General features: G+C 47.8%; 1 protein-coding gene across 1 annotated transcript; it reads right to left on the bottom strand.

Moving 5' to 3' along the window:
* Nucleotides 1-10,112: 10,112 nt before the first annotated feature.
* On the bottom strand, nt 10,113-17,381 carry LOC130489196 (carboxymethylenebutenolidase homolog). Its single transcript, XM_056862932.1, has 5 exons — nt 17,167-17,381; nt 16,198-16,305; nt 14,646-14,788; nt 13,323-13,414; nt 10,113-10,298 (listed from the first exon to the last, which is right to left on the bottom strand). The coding sequence occupies exons 1-5, from the start codon at nt 17,379-17,381 to the stop codon at nt 10,113-10,115; spliced, it is 744 nt and encodes a 247-aa protein (XP_056718910.1).
* Nucleotides 17,382-24,386: the final 7,005 nt, after the last annotated feature.

The following is a 24,386-nucleotide window of genomic DNA, read 5'->3' as shown; positions in this document are numbered from 1 at the left end:
CTCCACCTCCCTCCTCCCCAGACATATCAATATGGCCAATGGGGCCGAAGTCCCGTCCATGCACAGCTTGAAAAGGGCTAAACCCAGTGGACTGGTGTACAGCATTATTGTAAGCATATTCAGCAAAGGGCAACAGTTCTACCCAATCATCTTGGTGGTAATTAACATAACAGCATAAGTAGCATTCCAATACAGCATTCACTTGTTCTGTCTGGCTGTCCGTTTGGGGATGGAAGGTGGTTGACAGTCCTTGTTCCACCCCAACCAATTTTAGGAAAGCTTTCCAGAACTTAGCCACAAAAGAACTTCCTCGGTTGCGGACCACCTTGCGCGGAAATCCATGCAATCAGAAGATGTGTGACATGAAGAGGCGGGCCAGTTTTGGGGCGGAAGGGATGCCTGCGCAAGGTACAAGATGCACCTGTTTCGAGAACAGGTCCGTGACTACCCAAAGTACCGTTTTCCCTTCGCTGAGGGGTAGATCAGTCATAAAATCCATTGCGATCACTTCCCAGGGTCTAGTGGGGGTTTCCAAAGGTTGCAATAGTCATGGTGGTTTGCCCTGGGGTCTTTTGGCAGCAGCACAGACTGGGCAACTGCGGATGAACGAATCCACATCAGTTCGCATGCCCGCCCACCAAAATTGTCTCCTTAATAGGTGTAAAGTCTTAAGAAAACCAAAGTGTCCTGCGGTTTTGGCCCCATGCACCAGATGCAGAACCTCCCTTCGCAGTGTCTTAGGTATATACAACTTCGCATCTTTATACCAATAACCCCAGCATTCCAATACAGCATTCAATCAGAGAAGTAGGGAGGGTTTTCGCAGAGAGTTCGGCTTGGCAACTGCAATGGAGAGATTCCCTAAAGGAATCGGTTAGCCCCTCCATGTCCAGCGTTGTGGGCACCACGCTAGCAGGTTTCGCTGCAGGAGAAGGTGTCGGCGCCGTTGGGGGGGGTTGGGTTGTCGGTTCGCCCGGGTGGATGGGCCCCTGCTCTTCGGGACTGGCATTTCGCATGAGGGGTGGAGCCAGGGCCGGTGAAAGAGGAGTGGGAAGCGGGGTGGACGGGCTGACCGACGTGGTAGGGCTTTGGGCTTTTCCCCCCTGCGAAGGCTGCATTGGGAGCCGGGTCTGCGACAGGGTTTGCACTGCCAAGGTGGGCAGTAAACCCCTCTGAGCAGGAGTGAAGAGGGACTCTGTGGGGTGCTCAATCTTGGTAGGATATTGGGGCAGTCTAGACAAAGCATCCGTCAGCAAGTTTTGCTTCCCTGGCACATATTTCAGTACAAAGCGAAATTGGGCAAAGAAGTCCGCCCATCGTACCTGTTTCGCGGACAGTTTGTGAGCCCCCATTAACGCTTCCAGGTTTCTGTGATCGCTCCACACTTCAAAAGGGACTTTAGAACCCTCTAAAAATTGTCTCCACACGGTGAGGGCATGTTTGACCGCGGTTGCCTCCTTTTCCCAGATCAGCCAATTGAGCTGAGACTGCGTGAACTTCTTTGAGAAGTAAGCAATGGATGGAGTTGACCGTCCCTCCCTCACTGTAGTAATGCACCCCGCATTGCAACATCTGAAGCATCTACCTGGACTATAAACATTTGTTTTGAATCAGGGTGTTTCAATACCGGTTCGGAGGTAAACAGTCGTTTGAGACTGTCAAAAGCAGTTTGGCACTGGGGTGTCCAATTCCCTTTAGCCGAAGGCAGGGTGGCTGCGCTTCCCTTACCTTCCCTTACCCCCCATTCCTCCACAAGTTTCAGTCCTTTTCATGTGGTTTATGGAAAGGACTTTGGGCCCTTTGGTTCTCCTAACATCACTCCTGAACTTGAAGGGGTGCAGGAGGTCCAAGATTGGGTACAAATCGTGCAGACCACTTGGCCCTGGCTGCAGAAAAACCTGGAAAGGGCCAAGCGCAAGTACAAAGATCAGGCCGATAAACATCGGTCTCCGGGGTGGGAACCTACAAAGAACCTACGCTCACTTCGACCTTGCAAAAAGCTTAGTGACAAGTATGTAGGTCCTTTCCCCATCACCCGAGTGATCAATGACGTCACGGTAGAGTTGGAACTTCCCAAGTCTCTTCGAGGGGTGCATCCGGTGTTCCACATCAGCCTACTTAAACCGTACGTCGCTGCACCTCAGTTCCACCCCCTCCCTAAGTCCGAAATTCCTACGGTTGTGGGGGGCGAATCGCATCTTGAGGTTTCTAAAGTGTTGGACTCTAAACTGAAAAAGGGAAAACTGTTCTATTTGATCCGCTGGAAGCACCTGGGATCCGCCCAGGATGAATGGGTGGCCGCTCCCCATGTGGCGGCTCCCCGCCTGGTTCGAGAGTTTCACTCTGCCTATCCGGACAAGTCTCGTCCGCCCGGACTCGGGGGAGGGGGGCCTTAAGGGGGGCAGAATGTGAGGGTCTGTATGCCTTTGCCTGGCCTTCCCCCCCCCCCCGGACTCGTAAAAGCAGTCCAGGCCTTTTGCCTTTCCTTGGTTCAGGCGCTGGGTCTGACAGGCCCAGATTGGAATGTCTCTTCCCACGTCCGCCTTCCTTGCTCTCTCTGACTCCCTCCCGCCAGCAGTGGCCTTGGTGGGTAGATAGCCTAACGAGTTCCCTGAGGTCTTTGATGTTCTTGTACCATGCACAATTATCTCGTAGATTCCCATAACATACGTTTGACATCTGCTTTCCTGTAGGGGTTATAATTCTGTCTTTGTGAAACTGTATTCACTTGCAACTTTACCAGTGTAAGGCCTGTACTACCTGAAGCTTCCAATAAAGTTCCTTGTTTCTGCATGACAGTCTGAGCAAGTGATTTTATGGAGTTTGCACAGGAAGGTTGGGAACCCTCACAGGTCTGTGATGGGCAGAGCAATTTGAGCAAAGTTGGGAAGGAATCCCCTGTAGAAATTTGCGAACCCGAGAAATCTTTGAACCTGTTTACAGGTTGAGGGTGGTTCCCAATTGGTTACAGCCTGCACCTTCTCTGTCTCCATGGTGAGTCCTTGGTGTGAAATTATATAGCCCAGAAAAGTTAACTGTTTTTGGTGAAATTCACACTTGGACACCTTAGCGCAGAGTTGATTGTTTTTCAGACGTTGTAACACTTCCCTAACCAGGGCGACGTGTTCATCCATGGTTTTCGAATAAATAAGAATGTCATCTAAATAAACCACCACTCCTTTATATAACAAGTCATGTAGTATCTCGTTAATGAGTTGCATGAAGACCCCCAGAGCCCCCTTCAATCCAAAAGGCATCACCAAAAATTCAAACATTCCAAAGCATCTAGAAAAGGCTGTTAGGGGTTCGTCTCCCTCTCGTATTCTGATTCTATAATAGGCTTCGACCAAGTCTAACTTGGTGAAAATGCGTCCCTCTTTTAACTGTCCCAAAATGCGTCCCTCTTTTAACTGTCCCAAAAGATCTGAGATCAGAGGAATGGGGTAGGCATTGGTTTGGGTGACCGCATTGAGTTTCTGAAAGTCAATGCACAATCGCAAGTCACTGGTCTTCTTGCGCATAAAGAAAGCGGGGGCTGAATATGGGGCGGTAGAGGGTCAGATAAAACCCCGAGCCAGATTCTTGTCTAAGAAATCACGAAGCACCGTTCTTTCAGAAGCACTCATGGGATAAATCTTGCTTTTTGGCAGTTTCCCCTCCTCCACCACCTCAATAGCACAGTCTGATCTGCGGTGGGGGGGCAGCACATCACATTCTTGTACATTAAAGACATCCACAAAGTCCAGGTATTCAGCAGGTAGTTGGGATGACCCAGGGGCATCTGAAGCCAAGGCAGGGTTGTCAGAAGTACGGTTTTAACAGCTACTTCGTACTGATGCCGTTCGCAACTTGGGCTGGAAAATGTCGAAGTCTCAGCCCCCCAGTCAATGGAGGGGCTGTGTTCCCTCAGCCAATTTATTCCCAACACCACAGCGTATCGTATATTGGGGGCTATAGTGAAGTCGATTTGCTCCCAATGGTGGCCTATGCCCATCGCCACTCCCCAAGTGCGACGGTCAACTGGCCCACCTTTAAAGTCACTGCCATCCATCTGGGCGAACTGAACAGGGGTCGGTAGAGGTACTGATTTTACTTTGAGTGCCTTGAAAGTGGCTTCATTGATCAAAGAGCGGGCACATCCCGAGTCTATGATGGCTTTAACTTGTAACTGGGGTCCCTTTCTATAACGTTGTAATACCACGTCCACATATACAGTCTCTCCCACTTCACTCACCATTACAGGAGCCTTGGGTTTGGCAGAAACGTCTGCAGAGGTCTGCGGGGCTGCTCCACTCACTGCAGACCTAGTCCATTTTTTGATTGATCCAGGGGAGACTCTAAGTTTAAGGCAGAATCCCAGTGGCGGTCCTCATCCGACGATGCAGAACCATCCCCTGTTGGGGCAATTGTAATCCGGGACCCCGACGGGTCCGCTGGCGAAGGCTTGTGTGCCGGCTCCTTGATGTGGAGGGCTGGAGGCGCTTTCCGTCCTGGTGTGGCACTGCGATCTGTCACGGAGCTTCGCCCCCAAGCACGTCCTCTTCCGTGAGGCGTCCCCTCCAGGCAAGGAGCAGGAGTTGGCTGCTCCGAACGAAACGGGCAGGCTGCAGCAAAATGACCCATGGCACAGCAAACGAGGCAGGCTCTCCTTTGAAAGCGCGACACTCGGTCTTGCGCGGGTTGAGCCGGTCTCCGCGGGGCAGGTGCGGCGGCCCTTGGAGGGGTTTTCTGGCTTCCCCCCTCCTTGGCCCGACATCGGGCCAGGGTTATGAACTGGCGGCGGCTTTCTACTTCTTCTGCCAGTAGGATCCATTCCTCCAGGGTGGCTGGATCCCATTGCATATAAGCCTAGATCAGTATTTCGGGGTGTAAGGCTTCTCGGAAATAATGCACCCGGGTAGACTCAGTCCAATCCACAATTTTACTTGCAAGTCTCTGAAACTCATCAGCAAAGTCTCTGAATGAAGAGGACCCTTGAAGGAGCTGTAGGAGGGTAGCTTTGGCCTTATCCCCTCGGAACGGGTCTTCAAACCTTCATCTTAATGCTCACATAAACTCATTAAGCGAGCGGACGGATCGGGCCCAGGTGTCGAACTGGAGGACCATCCAATCCGCTGCCTTTCCCACTAAAAGTGAGGAAACGAACTGTACTCTGCTATTTTCCGTAGGAAACTTGTGCCCCTGTTCCCTCATATAGCTGTCGACTTGGTGTAGAAAACAGGCGAACGTATCCACGGAGCCGTCATATGTCACTCGTAAACAGGGTTGATTCCACTGCACAATCGGGGCCGCTGGAGGTGGTGCCGGTGGCTGTCCAGGGAGTGGTTGGGCCGGCGGCGCCAGGGGCGGCTAGGCTGGTAGCACTGGAGGCGCTTGCGGTGGGAGTGCCAGAGGCTGCGGTCTACTGTGCAGCGGTCTACTGTGGAGCGTGGGCTCAGTGGAGCAGAGACCTGCCGTGGGGTGGACAGGAGTGGAAAGAGTCCTTCCTCGATCCCCATTCTGAGGCCAAGGAAGCATCCTTGGAGTCGAGCCGGCCAGGCCACGGGGATAAGAGGCGGGGCCCAAGGGATGGATCCTCACACATGGTGGAGAATGCGGGCACTTACACACAACTCGTGAGGAGACCCGTGCCCGAGAGGCCAAGGCGTGCAGGGCGGCACAGGGCCAGTAAGGACTTTTCCAAAGAAAGGAGGGGACTCCAACAAAGTCCCCATGAAGGCTGGCAAGCCAAGTGGGGGTGGGTCGTCAGACCTCGCCCAGTTCGGCCAGTGGATGGCTGAATTTCAGGGTCGGATGATGCAGGAGCTTTCAAGACAGCAGCAAGAAGGCCAGGCAGCATTGATGGAGGGCTTGCGTGGGTTGGAGAACTGCAGCACAGGATCAACCAGCAACCCGGGCGACCCGTTGGGAGGGGGCTGAATGCCGTTGGTGCCGCTGTCCAAATTGGGCGTTGAAGATGACATAGATGGATTTCTGGAGGCCTTTGAAAGGACCGCCGAAGCTTCTAATTGGCCAAAAGACTGTTGGACCTTTATTCTAGGGCCTTATCTCACCGGGGAGGCACTGGCCGCCTTAAGAGCCTTACCACGGGCCGACATCGCTAACTATGATTGGCTGAAAGCCGCTATATTAGACCACTATGACATCTCCCCCGATACCTACAGGTTACGGTTTCAAGCCCATAACCGGAAGAAGGGTGATCGGCCCAAGATCTTCGCCAATACTCTCCAAGACCTGGCTTATAGGTGGCTACGCCCGGTGACTACGGGGAAAAAGAAAATAGTTGACCAAGTGATAATCGATCAGTTATACCTTGTGGTACCACCCAAGGCGAGAGATTGGTTATCATATAACAAACCCGCCTCTCTGACAGAAGCAACTCGCCTATTAGAAAATGTCATCACCACGGAGAATGCCAAGGAGGCCTCCCGTAGTGAGGTATGCCCTAACACTGGAGGAGACGTCAGCCAAGTAGGGTGAGGCCGAGGACTTGGCCGCGTGATCCCTACGGGGCCCGCTCGCAATCGATGGGTACCTCCCCTGGTCGATCCTCGACCCAAAGGGCATCGAGTTGACGGAGGGCAACCCGAGTCCAAAGAGGAGGGACCAGGACGTGACCCCAAAGGCCCAGGCCCATGTTTCACCTGCAGCCAGTGGGGGCATCTCAAATGAGAATGCCTCCTGATGGAATGTGACCTGGGTCATGAAGAGGCCTTCCAAGCCAGAGGGGAACTGAGAGAGCGAACCCTATGGTGGTTGAAGTGAGGTACAGAGGCCAACTCCACCAGGCGTTGATAGACTCTGGGTCCTCCATTTCCATGATCCTCACATGCCTACTTCCCGAACACCTTCCAGTTATACGGTGGACCGCAGTTTCGTGTTTTCATCGCCATGTAGAGCGATACCCCGTTGTCCGGCTTGCCATACGGTGGAAGTCTATGAAATGGAAGCAGCCCACGTGATGGCTCTACCTTACCACATGCTCATCGGCAGAGACGCCCCATGTTTCACAGACATGGTGTCAGTTTTTCTACGATCTGGGAGCCAAGCCCTCCCCAGCTACCAGAGTGCCGTGGGATCGCCAGAGGGGGCCTTGCGGGTCATCACCTCGGGGGAGTCAGACCAGGAAGAAGGAACATCCCGGAGGGCTGACAGGAGAGACACTGCGGCCACCTGGGTAAGGGATCCTACGTTCCGGAGCGCCCAAGAGGCAGATTCCTCTTTAAATGCCCTTAAAGGCATGGTAGCCATTCGGGAAGGGGAGGTGGTGGATGAGCACCAAGCCATGAGGTGGCCCCAATTTAGGAGGGAGGGGGGTTTGTGGTTCAGAGTGGTGAAACACAACCAAGAGGAGGTCAGGCAGGTGTTGGTACCGGAAAGCTACTGGAGACTGTTGGTGGAGCCATGATCATACCTGGGCAGGACACCAAGGGGTAAAGAATACAAGGGCCAGGTGGCCAGGGCACCCTGGCGGCCGGTCCCCCGTAAACACTGGGACACCATTCAAGAAGAAGTGCAGAAAATGCTGAAGCTGGACGTCATAGAGCCCTCTTGGAGTGCCTGGCGAAGCCCACTGGTGTTGGTGCCTAAGCCGGATGGTTCAGTGAGATTCTGCGTCGATTATTGGGCGGTCAATAAACTAGCCCAGTTCGATGCATACCCCATGCCAAGGGCGGACATCCTGGTCGACCAGCTCAGCAATGCCCGATATCTCTCAGCCCTGGACCTCACGAAGGGATACTGGCAGGTGCCCATGCGCCAGGAAGGAAAAGATGGCGTTTGCTACTCCCTCCAGATTATATCAATTCCAGACCATGCCTTTTGGCCTTCATGGAGCGGCGGCCACCTTTCAAAAGCTGGTGGACCGGGTGTTAGCCCAGTGCCAAGAGTATACCCTCGCCTATATCGACGATATTCTTATCTTCAGTGCTTACTGGGCCTCACACCTCCGGCACTTAGAGACCGTCCTTCGGGCCCTGAGGGAGGCGGGCCTTAAAGCCAACCCCACCAAAAGTCGGCTAGGGTTTCAACGGCTACAATACCTGGGCTACATCGTGGGTACTAGCTAACTTCAGCCCGTACCTGACAAAATTACTACCTTAGAGAACACCCCATGACCCCACACTAAGAAGCAGCGGAGGCGGTTATGGGGGCTAGTAGGGTATTACAGCAAATTCATTACCCATTTCGCCAGTTGGGCGGGGCCACTGACCGACTGCCTACAGAAGGGACGACCCAATGTCATCCAGTGGGACTCTATAACCGCATATGCGTTTCTAGACTTGCAAGCTGCCTTGTCAGACGATCCAGTTTTTCAGAACCCCGACTTTGAGAAACCTTTCTCAGTGTACACGGACGCATCGGCGATGGGATTGGGGGCGGTGCTGACGCAAGAGCATGAGGGGCAGGACCTTCCAGTGTTGTTCTTAAGTCATAAGCTACGGCCAGCCGAGCGGCAATATGCAACTGTAGAGAAAGAGGCTCTCGTGGTGAAATGGGCAGTGGGGGCTCTGCAATTTTAGTTAACAAATAACCCCTTCACTTTGGTGACAGATCACAAACCCCTGTTGTGGATGTCACGGATGAAGGACCACAATGCCCATTTATTGCACTGGTACCTGTCCTTGCTCCCCTTTAGGTTCACCATCCGGCACTGCCCAGGACGTCACCACATCCCGGTGGATTACATGTCCAGAGTGTTCGAAGACGGAGACCGGGAAGATACAGCTGTATCAAGGGGAGTGTGTCCCGCACCCGGGCAAGCCCCGGCAGCGGGACTGCCCGGCGGCACGCTTACCGGGCGGGAGTCCCAGCTGTCCTGGTCAAGGGGGCGGAGCCGGCTGTTCCACCACCCACGGAATCCCCGGAGGGACCGACGTTCTGGCCAGGAGGGGTAGAGCCAGGCAGCGTGACGGGCCCCCTGCTTGGCTGCAGTCTCCCCCGGCGGGGAAAGAGCCGGGCGGGGAAGAGCCAGAGCGGCGGGCGGGCGCAAGCGGGGGAGGTGAGGCAGGAACCGCCGAACAGCTGAGCTGGGGCCGCGGCGAACCTGAGAGAGAGGGCAGGACGAAGACGCTGGTGGGGGATGATTGGTGGAGCCCCCGCAGGGCAGGAGGGGAGGATCGGGAAGAGGCGGAACCCCAGGGGGCCTGGCCTATATGACGCGGGAGGGGCGCAGAGGCCAGGGAGGAGGAGGCGGTCTGCTGTGGAGCGTGGGCTCGGTGGAGCAGAGACCTGCCGTGGGGTGGACAGGAGTGGAAAGAGTCCTTCCTCGACCCCCATTCTGAGGCCAAGGAAGCGCCCTTGGAGTCGAGCCGGCCAGGCCGCGGGGATAAGAGACGGGGCCAAGGGATGGATCCTCATCTCTCTCTCTCTCTCTGTATATATGTGTGTGTGTGTGTGTGTGTGTGTGTGTGTGTATGTGTGTATGTGTGTGTGTGTGTGTATATATATATATATATATATATATATATATATATATATATATATATATATATATATATATATATATATATATATATATATATAGTACTTTTGCCCCCTTCAAAAAAATGCAGGTGAAAGACTCTTATGCTGCCTTCAACTTTTCCTAGCATTATTGTCTTTTTCAGTGAGTCTTATCTTCTCATGATGTGACCAAAGTACGATTCAGTTGAGACATTTTACCACAGCTTTACTAGCTGGAGTTAAAGAGTAGGGTTTTGGGGTCCAAGAGTGTGGGCTTCAAGGCACACTTCCCTTTTTGTTTTGTTCTGTGGAGTTAATCATTGGAACAACACACTACGATGCTGTTAGCATTTAATGAATCGTGAGGTTCTGAACATGCTAATGTAAAATAAAGGGAGTCATCAAATTATGAAGAGCCAGGGAAATTTGGGAGAAGATCATATCTGTCATATGAAAACCTGCATTGGAACACATTTTCAGTCCGGAATGTTTGACATTCATTGGTAAATAGATCCAATAATTACAAATATTCTGATATTTGTTACTGCAAACTTTAAACCAAATGCAACTTCCTCTTTTTCAAAGTGTAATGGATTAGAATCTAAGGAAAAATAATGAAGTGCATATTCGAGGAGGGGAATTAAAGTGGCAACACGTAGTGTCGTTTTTCAACCTGCAAGGTATCTGTTCAGCCATTCCAGCATATCTATCCTTGCCTCCTCAATGTAAGGCACATCTTTGGGCCTTGTGTCTTCAGGCTTGCACTGAGCGAAGCCATGGACTTGTCCAGGATAAACTTTAACTCTGTAGTCTACTCGGCAATATTCCATCAATTTCTGCTCCAATAAAGTGACCTAAAACACATAGTAATTCTGTTAGACATTGAACAGGAAGTTAATAATCAACCTTTTCCATACTTTGCTTGCTTATTACCTGGATTCCTTGAAGGTTTGCTTTGAAGTTAGCACTTCTATAGCAGATTTCCTCCATTCTGACAGTGTGATTAATGGTAACCCCCAAGAGACCCGGGACAGAAACTGACCCAAGTGTCCCATGACGTTTCTTCTGGTTGTGTAACTGGAAGTGACATCACTGTCTCATGGCATGATCTAGGATTTCACCCAAAATTGGTAAAAATCATAGAGTTTGGGGGGAATCTTGGAGCATTCCACAATGTGATGATATCACTTCTGTTATGCATCTGGAATTGACATTGTGGGACACTGTTTTGGCCCCCCCAATCCCTCACCACTACTGCCCTATTGCCATCAAGGACAAGGCCTTTTAGTGTAAGTAAATAAGACAAAGTGTCAGGCCTGCTTTCCACTGCTCTCAGCAGCCTGTCAGACTGTTTTGGTTTTGAGGCCTTTCAAGGCTAACTGTTGCATTCCTGTGCCAGCGCTATCTCCTGTGGGAACGGCTCCTCGATGGGAGGGGGGTTACCGTGACCCGTTGTGATTCATGCTTTCCAATATAACCCTTGTACTATGCTACCCCTCCCCAGACGTGCCAATTTACCTGTAGCTCTGCAAACCTGTATGTTTTCCAATAAATCAGCTCTCTTTTGGACTCCTCGTCTGTGGATGCTGTTTGTGGGACTACCATGGGGACAATTGCTCACACAAAGAGAATCCTCTTGAAGTTACAGTTGCCTCTGTAGCTATTCCATTTCCCCTTTAACCACACGCAGCACCTTCCCCTTCCCATTTGCGGCCATTGCCTCCTTTTTAATGTAACAAAAGTGAATAATATCACGTAACAACAGTATCCTTTCTGATGGTACATTGGGGGAGAAGGATGAGGCCCAGCCCCTCCTGGCACTATTAGATGTGCAAGGGAAGAGACACAAAGCAGGCAGTAATGGTGGCCCATGGTGGATTCCCAAAGTGTTGGTAGCAACTGGCACCAAAGTTAGGGTTGTTAATTTGAAAGGAAATAAATTGTGGTTTTGTCAGCATTAATGTTAGCAGAGAGCCAGTGTGGTGTTGTGGTTAAGAACCGTGGAGGCTAATCTGGTGAACTTGATTTGTTTCCCCACTCCTCCACATGAAGCCAGCTGGGTGACCTTGGGCTAGTCACAGTTCTCTCTGAACCCTCTCAGCCCCACCTACCTCACAAGGTGTCTGTTGTGAGGAGAGGCAGGGAAGGATCTACAGCTGATAGGAAATGGCAACCCTTTCTTGTTTTCGTCATTGTATTTTGAATGTGCAGTCCCTATGAAGGGATATTTTTTTAAAGAGGATCCAACTTTCAGTGCTTTTGTTGTGGGATAGAGCCTACATGATCCACACAGATGCTCCAACTATAGTGGTACATCTGGGAAAATGCAGCCTCTAAAGCAGGAAAAATACATTTTAAGACACGCCCCCCCCCCAGTGCTACAAGTCAGTGCAGCAGTATTCATTGAGCTCAACACTGGCCAGTGGTGCTAATCGGGTCTCCGGTTGCTTCCTCCTCCAGCTGCTGCCCCACCCCCCAGGCCTGAGCTAAGTGAGCCCTACAACACTAACAGAGCACATGGGACTTGGCTCGGAACACTCCTGCCTGATAGCTGCTTTTCAGGGCAGTAACCCATTGGGACCTTTTCCTGTAAGTTCAATGGCCAGTCCATCCCCAATCTGGACTTCTGTCGAGGCACACATTACCCCCTATGGCATTCTCAAAATGTTTTAGAAGGATTTAAAAAATGTATTCTTCTTGTTTTAGTGGCCTAATATTGCTAATTATAATAAACAAGTTGGAAGAAGAAGAGTTGGTTTTTATATGCCAACTTTCTCCACCTTCCCTTCCCCTCTCCACAACAGACACCCTGTGAGATAGGTGAGGCTGAGAGAGCTCCAAGAGAGCTGTGACTAGCCCAAGGTCACCCAGCTGGCTTCATGTGTAAGAGTGGGGAATCCAATCTGATACACCAGATTAGCCTCCGCCACTCACGTGGAGGAGTGGGGAATCAAACCCGGTTCTCCAGATCAGAGTCCATCGCTCCAAACCACCGCTCTTAACCACTACACCACGCTGGCTCTCTGGAGGGTTCATGCCTTGTTTCAAAATGTCAGATGAAGGACAGTAATGTGATTTTTGTGCTTTGTTAGTCTTTTTCAGGTATTCTAACAATGCACAGAATGGGAGTGTGTGAAATCTGCACTCCTCCCATTATGCATTATGCATGGTTCCCACGCTGCATGAATGGGAGCAACACGTGTGTTCACCATGCACGTGTAGCCTTGGCAGGTGTGACTTACTGGTATTTTTAGAATTTTAATGTAGATGTAATGTATTTTTATGGTTTATTATATGTATGTTATTAAATTCTGTTAACTGCCCTCAGCCCAGCCTTGGCCGGGGATTGAGGGGGGATAGAATCATAGAGTCAGAAGGTACCTCCAGGGTCATCTAGTCCAACTCCCTGCACAATGCAGGAAATTCACAACTACACAGTGATGGAAATTGAACAAACAAACAAATAATAAATACTGAAAATCCACTGGTCAGTTTGCACTTACTGAGGCTGCCCCCATGAACAGTAAATATGCAAATGTTTAACCGAGTCTGCCTATAATCTACGTAGGATTTTTGAACCATACTATGAGGTGGGGAGAAAGCTGGCATGGCTAGGGGACAGGGACTTCATGGGTTACAGTTAAATATGTGTGTTGTCCCTGCTTATGTAACATGGCGACTGTGGGTAAAAGTAGGATTATGGGTAGTGCGCGTTCCTGTTATGTGCAGTTGGGTAAACTGCCATGACTGTGTTATTTGAAATGGTCTGTTGCTTCTACATCCTATATATGTGCTGTAGGCATAACAAGTATCAAGGAAGTCAGAATTTTTCCATATAGAAAAATATGATGAAAATCTTTTCAAAGATGGAAGCTTACCTGGTCCTTAGAAATGGTGTGATCTTTTTCTCCAAAAATGAAAAATGTGGGGTTCAGCAAATTGTATCTGTCTTCACTGTCTCTGATAATTCCTAAAGCACATTAGAAGAAAGAGTTTAAGGGCTGCACACTTACCAGGAAGTCAGTCCCGCTGAACTCAACAAGATTTAGTTGTGAAAATGCAAGCATGCATCGTTGTAGGTTTAGTACACAAGTAATACCATTAGAGAAGCAATACCATTTTAATCATTTATTCAAGCATAACTACTGCATTTTAACTTGACCAATGCAACAGAAAATTATATATTATTTAAAGGAGAGCAGTTACGTGAGTCCATAAAAGTATCTTACTGAAAGATAAGCAGGAAACAAGCGAGAAGCTCCCAATCAATTTGAGTTCACCATATTTATAGGGTTTTAAAATAATCTCCTATCAATAGCTAGCTATCCCACTTGATAAGAATGCACATTCTTAGTTAACTAATTATCTTATAACTTCAAACACCATACAAAGTTATCTATATTTAAATATGTTCTTTAAATATATACAAACTGTATATGTATACAAAAGTAGTGATTATGAGTTTCTCATACATACATATGAGTTTCTCATACATATGAATAACTTGTGGCCTTTAACTCATGCACCCGATGTTTGTGAAGCGGGACATGCTTGCCATTCTGAGATGCTCGCTACACCTGGGCCTCAACACATAATATCTATTGATTGAGGTGGGTTAGACAGCTTCTAGTCTACACAAGGCCATATAATTGTGCTACTTCTTTGTTTCTTGTGCCTATTCTTCTCTGGGACTTTGAACTGCCTTTTGGAATGTGTAGCTGAGAGGATAGTCCAGCTCGGTCTCTGCCGGACAGAAGCATCCTCTGTGATCTTTTTGGTCAAAGTCCAGCAACTGTTCCCTTACATTCCTGGCCATATCTGTGACAGATTTACAAACTAAAAAAAAAAAGGCTTCAATTTACTTCAGCAGTATATGTCTTTCATTACATTACATGCTTTAGGTATACAAAATCAAACATAATCAAATGAAAATATAACTAGTCCATTTGCAGAATTGGGCCAACCTATCAGATGGGCCCTCCTATTCTTCTGTGTCATATGCAAGTAATGGCATACGTTTGAAGCAGTTGAATCATGTAGCTAAAGTGAGATCCAGTGCTGGGGATGCCCCGCTGTCCCTTCCTTCCTACTCATTTAGCCAATGGACCAATGTGTAACTTGTCTGGGCAACCAAGTTACTTTAGAAATATTGAAGTACACAAAAACTCATGAGCCTGCTTAAGTTAAGAATTCTTCACTACCATAGGCAGATACCCCTGTCTTCAGTTCAGGATTTGTGAGCATCAAGTGATGTACAGCCATTCCACCCCAGGAAAACCCAACGATACCAATCTTCTTGACATGGTACTGTTCTTTTAGACACCTCATGATGATATCAGCTGTCCTAAGATATAGAAACAGAAGGAAACTCAGATGTGTGCATGAACATCAAAAAAGAAATTGCAATATTCTAAATATTTACTCCCCTTCCCCAATCTTCTCCCAATACTAAAATAATATTCTTCTTGTAAAAGACTGTCCTACTCTGTTACTTGACACATTTCTTAAATGAGGATTATCAGAAGGCCAATTCACACTCACCTTTGAAGCTCAGCTGGCCAGGAAGGGAGTTTAAGAAGCAAAATTAATCTATAGTGTCATTACTTATGAATGGTACAGGCATCTTTAATTGGCTGGGTTTTCTCATAACAAACAATAGCAATCTTGAAAGGGTCAGACTCTCATTTCTGTGTTTATTTTTTTCTGTGTATAAATGTACAAATTCAGAAAAGGTGTAAGTCAGTGAATCAAGAGGAAAATGAATGAGTAAAAATTACTGACTCAATCAGTGAAATGTAATGAATTTAAGAGGAAAATAGGCCCTAGTCCTTCATTTGACTAAAGAGCAATAAGAGGGATTGATTTTATTGTACTGAAAATAGAAAGAATACTGAAAGCTAATGGTAAAAAGCATCTGCTTGTGTCAAGAGATGGGGCATCCTTGTGTAAATCAACCTGAGAGGTCAAGGAGTCCAACATCAGCATTTGGTCAGATCATAAAACTTGATGCACCATCCTGCTAGATTAGACAGATGTGAAAACCGTCACACAGGAACTTCTGTCAAAGGGAAACGTACTGATGAAAAGCCCCACTGGCACTTTCTGCATTTCAAAGCATCCTGGTCTGGGCCATTAACAGCTAGGGGAGCCAGACCCTATAAACTATTATGGACAAAGAGAGCAAAGAGGACACCCACTCGCATGCGCAAGCACACACAGAGAGAACAGTCACGTTGGATCCTTAGAATCATCATGCCAAACAAAGGATCTACTGCCAGCTCCGTCCTCCTGAGGATTTACCTTTATGCCTGTCTACATGTATGTGAGTATTTTAGGAGTTAGACGTTTTTATTTTACTGCACCTACTTGCTTGGCTTATTTTGTGCCTGAACCTTTTTATGTTCCTTTTAATCAAGCTTTTATTGGCATGGTCAGCTGTATGCAAGAGCCCTACCCACGCTCGGTAAGCTACCGCAGAAGGGGATTAATTCGAGGGTCCCAGGTTTGGGATGGGGGAAGGAATCGCTCAGGTGACTTGGAAAATCCAGAGTCCATGACAGCATATGTGAATGGAGGGGCTGATACTAGTGATATTTACTTCTGAACAAATATGTTTAAGACTGTGCTGCATGGATTAAGGATCTCTGTTCAAAATTCCATTAAGTACGTCCATCTAGCCTTTCTGATTTAGCTGCATGTTTTTCTTGTTTGATATTTATCAAGTAATTACATGCTTCAAAACAAATACCTTACCTGTCTACTTTCATGGGATCCCGATGCTTTAACCAGTCCCCAAAATTCTGCCAGCGATCATTAGGTGTCCAAGGTTCTTTCCCCAGAAAAAAATCTGGGCAGATGATTCTGTAGGGAACAGCAGTGAGATGTTACCCAAACAGTTTCGCTTCTCCCATTTTCCACCAAGCTGGTTAACCTCAATTTTCTGTCTATCTTTGCATAACCAACAACATACTGAAATCAAAATAGGCCAAAGTTATGAGCTGTTCCTCTTATTTTTCACATTTTATGGATATGTTATATGGCAGGAGGAGCCCCGTGGTGCAGAGTGATAAGCTGCAGTACTGCAGTCCAAGCTCTGCTCATGAACTGAGCTCGATCCCGACGGAAGTTGGTTTCAGGTAGCCGGCTCAAGGTTGACTCAGCCTTCCATCCTTCCGAGGTCAGTAAAATGAGGGCCCAGCTCGCTGGGGGTAAAGGGAAGATGACTGGGGAAGGCACTGGCAAACCACCCCGCAAACAAAGTCTGCCTAGAAAACGTCAGGAATGACTCGGTGCTTGCACAGGGGACCTTTACCTTTTATATGGCAGGCACAGACAAACTGTCACCTGCCAAGCCCTGCCCAGTGCATTAGCCATGCCTGTTGGCCCTAAAAAGTGTGACAAATCTGGGCAAGTGACAGGGTAGTGCAACACTGTTATGAAAAGTTCTGTGCACATTACCTTCTCTGTGTGGAGGAGCTGAATTCAATCTGTCTTTATTTCTGAAGCCATTTTATTTCCAGACCAGCTAAAGCTTTCAGAGATGCAACACATTATGCACAAAGGCTTTTCAGACAATCTTTCTTTCTATGGTTAAAAGTTAGTCTTATGATACCTCCATTCGTTCACAGATAATTTTTCTATATTAAAGTTATCAAAAGCCAGGTCAAAGTTTGACCTTCAAAATGTGATAGAGGCTCAAGAGAGTTAGAACGGCTTACTCACAAGTATCCATCGGCAGCAATTATATCAGCCACGTATCTGGTATCGGGGAACTGCCACCCATATATGTCATGAACCACAACGATGGCTTTGCCTGTGGGGAACGGGGGTTGGCAAACATAGGCTTTGATGTTCTCCACTTGTGTTTCTTGGCCACGTCCCACGTAATTGCTTCTTCTTCCGATGTCATATTGGAAAGGAAAACCCTTGCTAGACATTTATAAAAACTGAAATGGAAGCAAACAAGAAATTAATATAATTAATGAACAGTTTATGTTTTAAAATATTTATTGATGAATATATTATAATAAACAACAGAAATGTAAGATTAAAAGTTGATGGCAAAGACTAGTGAGGGGGCTGTGACATAGTGGGTGAGGGTCTGCTTTGCATGGGAAAGGTCCCGGGTTCAACATCTCGTGTCTCCAGTTCAAATGATCAAGTAGGTGATGTTAAAAGCCTGAGAGCTGCTGCCTGTCAGTGGACAATACAGTTATAGCACATTGGTCTAACGTACTGATTCTCAAGGCTACATCTGTGCCTTGTGTCGTACTGAGAAAGGCAGGTGTGAAGTGAAGCAAACAAATGACGCCACCTTCAGACTCTTGAGAGCGACGGTGTCTCTGCAACAGAAGGAAATATCCTACCAGATGAAGGGAAAAGCCACACATGGCAAAATATTCCTTTTTTATAGAATTCTTTACAAATCCCTTTTCATTCATCATAATTTTTGTGCTCCTGTCTGCTGTATCAGAAGTGAGTTCTACACACAACCCTCTCAATATGCCCATTTGCTATTCTGTGTGAATACACATGTTTTTCAGCTTCTGTAGGTGTGCCCTAAATGATGTCAGTTTCTGATTGCATTTGTTGAAGCTAGAAAATACACCTATTGCCCTATTAACATAAAATGAGAAACACATGGACTGAGAATCTTAAGTACTGTTCAGGGCCAGATGAGGCAGGAGGGGATCTTAGCAATGATTTCAAGAAAAACAAGAGAATTGGAAATTGGGCTAAAACCAATAAAATGCATTTCAACAGAGATAAATGTAAAGTTCTGCATTTAGGTAGGAAAAATCAAATGCATAATTATAGAATGGGGGAGACTTGTATCAGCAGTAGTGTGTGAGAAAAGGATCTTGGGGTCTTAGTAGACCGAACACTGAACATGAGTCAGCAGTGTGATGTGGTAGCTAGAAAGGCAAATGCAATCTTGGGCTGCATCAACAGAAGTATAGTGTCCAGATCGCTCGAAGTAATGGTATCGCTTTACTCTGCCCTGGTTAAACCCCACCTAGTATTCAGTTTTGGGCACAGCAATTTAAGAAGGATGTGGACAAGCTGGAACGTGTCCAGAGGAGGGCAACAAAGATGGTGAGGAGTCTTGGAGACCAAGTCCTATGAGGAAAGGTTGCAGGAGCTGGGTATGTTTAGCCTGAAGGGGAGAAGACTGAGAGGGGATATGATAACCATCTTCAAGTACTTGAAGGGCTGTCATATGGAGGATGGTGCCGAGTTGTTTTCTGTAGCACCAGAAAGTCGGACCAGAACCAATGGGGTTGAAATTAAATCACAAGAGTTTCCATCCTGACATTAGGAACAATTTTCTAACAGTTAGAGCGGTTCCTCAGTGGAACAGACTTCCTTGAGAGGTGGCAAGCTCTCCTTCCCTGGAGGTTTTTAAGCAGAGGCTAGATGGCCATCTGTCAGCAGTGCTGATTCTCTGACCATGGGCAGTTCATGGGAGGGAGGGCATCTTGGCCATCTTCTAGGCATGGAGTAGGGGTCACTGTGTATGTGTGGGGGAGGTAGTTGTGAGTTTCCTGCATTGTGCGGGGGGTTGGACTAGATGACCCTGGTGGTCCCTTCCAACTCTATGATTCTAAGAGTTCTCCTGTGGCACCTTCAAGACAGGAGTAAAGTACCATCAAGTCACAGCCAACATATGGTGACCTCTCATGGGGTTTTCAAGACAAGAGAGGTTTAGAGGTGGTTTGCCATTGCCTGCCTCTGTGTAACGACTTTTGACTTCCTTGGTGGTCTGCCATCCACGTATGAACCAGGGCCAATCCTGCTTAGTTTCTGAGATCTGAGATCCTGGTCAAGGCTTGACACACCTAGTTAATGCGAAATAGGGGTTTTTTTTTTTTTTTTTACGAATGAAAGCCTGAAGACCTAGTATTCCAAGACATGGGTGTAGACGATAAGGTTGCAGAGCACAAATGTAAACAAAATCCAGCCAAACGGTCAATGATCCAATCAGAGAACTGATTCCCACTCCCAACTGCTGCCAAACTGGCTAAGTAAGATGGAAAGAATGACAATTTCTGTCTATAGTGAGCTAATTACTCCCAGTTCTTTTCAAAGGCAGGCCATGGCTACAGAAAAGGGCGTCCAACTTTCAGTACCCCAGCATGTTATTATCAAGGACTGCAACTGGGATGTTCTCAACTAACCTAGCAATGTTGTTAATCTATACAATCACAACACTGAAAGACAAACCAGATGCATGCTGGGAGTTCTGTCTGGACTGCTCAGTGATGAATAAAATTGTTCTCAAGTGCATTGCTGGGGGCTCCAGATGTAGAAATCCTGGTACACATCTTGTCCGGTCTGTCTCAGGGGCTTCTGCTTCGGCACCTCCTAGACCCAGTAGCATGATATGGGCTCATTGTCACCTGCCCCACCCTTCTTGTTGTTTGCACCTATGTATATACAGATATGTATTGGTGGGCTCTGATTCTCACATGCTTCTGCTGCAATATACATAGTAGACTTCCAGGGCCACAAAACCCTTGATAATTTTGGCTGTAACAGATGAACATGTCTACCCAATTTGATTTTGCCATTTTGGAAGGATTAGGTATGAGAATCTTTCTGAATGAGTATCAGGCAACAATAAAATGCAAGAAAGAAGGAGAAGAAAAAATTCAAGACCAAACGGAGTTCTGAGTTAACTTACATCACTGCTACCTTCTCTTTGTGAGACAACTATTTTTCAATCCGTTCTATGAGCGCCCATTTACACATTTCAAAGTCCACACGTCCCTCAGGTGAACTTTCAACAGATATGTTCTGGGAGTTCTCTACTAGGAACTTAATTTGCAGGCATTGGCGGGGGGGGGGGGGCAATTCAGGCAAGTACAACTACACGCAAGTTTCCCCAACAGAGCAAATAAGAGCTCCTTGGGACTGTTTCAGGTTGGGTAAACAGCATGGGTGGGGGGAGCTCAATCCCTTCCTCACTGCACGCTGTTCCCACTCCAAACTGGGCCCACATGTGCCTTGGAATTAAGTTCCCAGATGGTTCTGCGAGCAAACATCTGGTCCAAAGTCCTTGTGGCATCCACCGTGTGGACTTGGTAACAATCAATACGTTTGTTGGACAGGGTAGCTACCTTTACTTTTGAACTGGACTTTTGTGCCTTTAATTGATGCAGACCAACACAATTCAACAGGCGGCTCTTTTCCCTGCAAGCAGATGGAGTGGTGGGATCAGAACAGGAGTCTGGCCCCTAAACATCGACAGGTGGGAGTCCACATCCCATTAGGCTTCCTCTTCCTGTTTGGCTCAGCCTACCTAGCTCTGAATGAGGAAGTAGCAGAGTCCGGAGAGAAACAAATAATTTTTATAGATAGCTGATAGAGGTATGATAGAAGTATAATTACCCATGATGTAAACACACATTTCTTTTGTTTCACTGACACTCAGGTTGAACAGGTCTTCAGAAACACTACAAGACCAGGTTAAGCCTGTTTTCCCAGTGTCAGTTTTGGGATGAGTATATACACTATGAGTAGGAAGGCTTCTCTCACACCACCTTAAATGCTCAGGGAACACCCCCCCCCACACACACACACACACTGGCTGTATCCCAAGGCTCTGACGTGGCTTTAACATCCCATGGTGCCACCTTATAAGAGAAGGAAACTGATGCTCAGGTTGGGAAACAGAAGGAAGCACATCCTACAGTACTATGGTTGCTTGGAATGTGCTGGCCTAAAAGCCAGTCATACAGTCTCAACCAAGCCTACTTCACAGGGTTGTTGTGAGGATAAAATGAAAGAGAGAAGGATAAAAGCCACTTTGGGTCCCCGATGGGGAGAAAGAAGTATAAATGAAGGAAATAAATAAATATGAGGTAATTTTGTGCCCATCACATTTCTCAAGGCCAAACTAGGCATTATGGTGGCCGTGGGTCCCACTCATGGCGGCTGCCGCCATTTTAGAGAAGAGTTTGGCCATTTAAATATGCCATGAAGGCCTGATGCTGATCAGGATTGTGGTGTGGGGGAGACCATGTGTTCTTGTTTCCTTACCGCACACCTTTTCATGGGGGGGGGGGGCGGCACAGGGGAGGAAAATCTCTGCCCCCCACCCCCATGCAGCAGGGGTCCTTATAGCATTTTTACATGTCCAAACCTTACTCTAAACTGGCATCGGGAGCCATGGGTTTTTGTGGCCCCATAATGTCTAGCCTGGCCCTCAGTCTAACCTCCCTTTCAGTCTGTGAGAATAAGATGGTGGAAACCAGAAGCTTACATGCCACCCTGCTCTTCTTGGACAAAGGAGGGGATAAAAATGTTACAAATTAGGTTAAATACTGGATCTACCAGTTTTGAGGGAACAAAAAGCCCACAGGGATCTTCCCCCCTCAGCCCTCTTCTTGGTTGTACCCATGCAAAAATGTTGAACATTGTGCAGAACTTGGTTCTTTGCACCAGAAAGAACTACACACCCGGATGTCCCTGTGTACATTTATAGTGCAATCCTACATGGAGTTATACCCTTCTAAGCACATTGACTTCAGTGGACTTTGAAGGGTGTAACTCTTCTTAGGAGTGCTCTGTTAAACTACTAGCATGAGAGATTATGGGAATGAAGAAACGCTGTGCAAAGCAAACCAGGAGCAGGTGACTCTGCGAAGCCGTCATTTGCAATCCGCCTTCGGATGCTGCCGTCTTATCTGGAGTGGGTGGCTGGAAGGCAGGGAGTATTAAAGCAGCAGCTGAAAAACCCTCCCACTTTGAGGCAGGAAGGTGTGGGGAAAGGCCCTTCAGAGCCACAGATGTGCTGCTAATCAAAGGAGGAAACCTTTGTAATTGCCCCGGGGGACGGGGGGGGGGGGGCCCTGCTCAGCTGCTTCCCGACAGTGTGTCTGATGAAGGACTGCTTAGAGGAAATCTTGATGAAATCGATGCTCAGATGAAAAAAAAAGTGCTCGGAGCTTAGTCTAACTACTGACGAAGATTACAGGGAGAGGAGAGATAAATGTTGAAACAAGCCCATTCATGTATGGTTTATGATTAGGAACTATGTTGTTTTTATGATGGCTACTGTTAGGGTTGCCAACCTCCAGGTGGGGCCTGGGGAGCTCCCACTTTTACAACTGTTCTCCAGACTACAGAGATCAGTTCCCTTGGAGAACACGGCTGCTTTGGAGGATGAACACTCTATGGGCATTGTACCATGCTGATGCCCCTCCCCTCCCCAAATCCTGCCTTCGCCAGGTTCCACCCCCAAAATGTTCAGGTATTTCCCAACCCAGAGGTGGCAACCCCAGCTACTGTGTTTCAAAGATGGTTTTCACTCTAAGTTGCGTAGTGGAGAGGTGTGCTGGGCCCCATAAGTTTAAATCGATAAATACTGTGGCAAAAAGGTAGGATAATCTTAAAGTGTGGAAAAGCTGGGGGTTTCCTGTCTCATCTGAAGGCTGCGTGCATTTTGTGTAACATCTAAATCAGGGGTGTCAAACTCATTTGTTACGAGGGCCAGATATGACATAAATGTCACTTGGTCAGGCCAGGCCATGCCTAGCCAGCCAAGATCCGGAGTGTGTGTGTGTGTGTGTGTGTGTCTGGCAAGCTTGCAGCAGGCTCGCCAACCCAGGTTGGGAGTGTGTGTGTGTGTGTGGGGCTGCCTCAGCTGACAAGCCTGCAGTGCTGGACAGGGGAGCTTGCTGCAGCCTCGCCACCTCACCAACCCGGATCAGGACCAGGGTGTGTGTGTGCTGCCTTGGTTGGCTCGCGGGCCAGACAAGAGCTCTCAAAGGGCTGGATCTGGCCCCCGGGCTGTACACTTGACACCTCCAGTCTAAATGATTCCAATTTGTATATGCCTAGTCATGTTCAGTTCCTGCCCCTCAGAACTGGTGGATGAAGGTCATGTGATTTGGGAGGATGTGCTCCCAGGTTTTACAGAACTTACATCCAATGCCTGAAAGGAAGCCAGTGCAAATGTTTGTGATTTTTTTGAAGACTAGGTGGCTGCATTTATAAGGTGTAGAGGTGTTTTGGAGAGAACCATTGAGCCTCCAAAAGCATTGGTGGTGGAAAGTGCTGCCAAGTTGCAGCTGATTTATGGTGACCTCATATGGTTTTCAAGGCAAGAGATGAAGAGAAGTGATTTGCCATCACCTACCTCCATGTACCAAGCCCATCCAAATCTCCCATCCAAGAACTAACCAGGGCTAATGCTGCTTAGCTTCCAAGATCTGATGAAAGTGGGCTAACTTTAGCCATTTAGGTCAGTATCCCAAAAAGCAGTGAGAATTAAAAACTAATGCAAAATTTTGCAATAGTTTGGGCATGTTGATGGTGGAGGATAGAGAGCAAAAGGCCTCACTCATATCACGGGGAATGTCCAAGATAGAACACACAAGCACATTAGACACAGCAGTCAAATTAGAAGAGGACGCACTGTTTGGGGGATAAAGGGAGAATCCCATTGTAACTGGTATAAACACATTGGCGTGGATCCATCCATTTCCACAGCTTTGTCCTTCTTTGTAAAGGTGGTGCTTTGCTGTGGAACGCATTCCTCCAGCACCAGTAATTGTTTGCAATGGTACACTGCCTCTAAAAGGAGGAAAGGGCTGCCCAAGGGGACAGAAGGTATAGATCCAAGCCAGGATGTGTTACTCCCTTATTATTATTATTCAACAAACCATCAATCACCAATGCTGTGCCACATAAGCAACGTTTGCCCTTCCCACTTCCACCAGGGCATGGAGAAGGAAAGGGCAGCTTCAGTGTCCTTGAGTGCTATTCAGCACTCCAGACAGGGAACTGAGGGACAGAAATCTGCTTTGCTGCACCAATTGACCCCCACACAGGCTGTTAGGCTTCAGAAGGTACCACCTCTGAGGGATGTCAGAAGGTACAATTATCATATAATTTCCGTGTTACATATAAAATTCAGAGATGTTATGCTACAGTAT

The sequence above is a fragment of the Euleptes europaea genome, chromosome 17 (assembly GCF_029931775.1).
Source record: "Euleptes europaea isolate rEulEur1 chromosome 17, rEulEur1.hap1, whole genome shotgun sequence".
NCBI classification, from domain to species: domain Eukaryota; kingdom Metazoa; phylum Chordata; class Lepidosauria; order Squamata; family Sphaerodactylidae; genus Euleptes; species Euleptes europaea.
The sequence above is the reverse complement of the archived record's forward strand: the minus strand, read 5'-3'. Positions and strand labels throughout refer to the sequence as shown.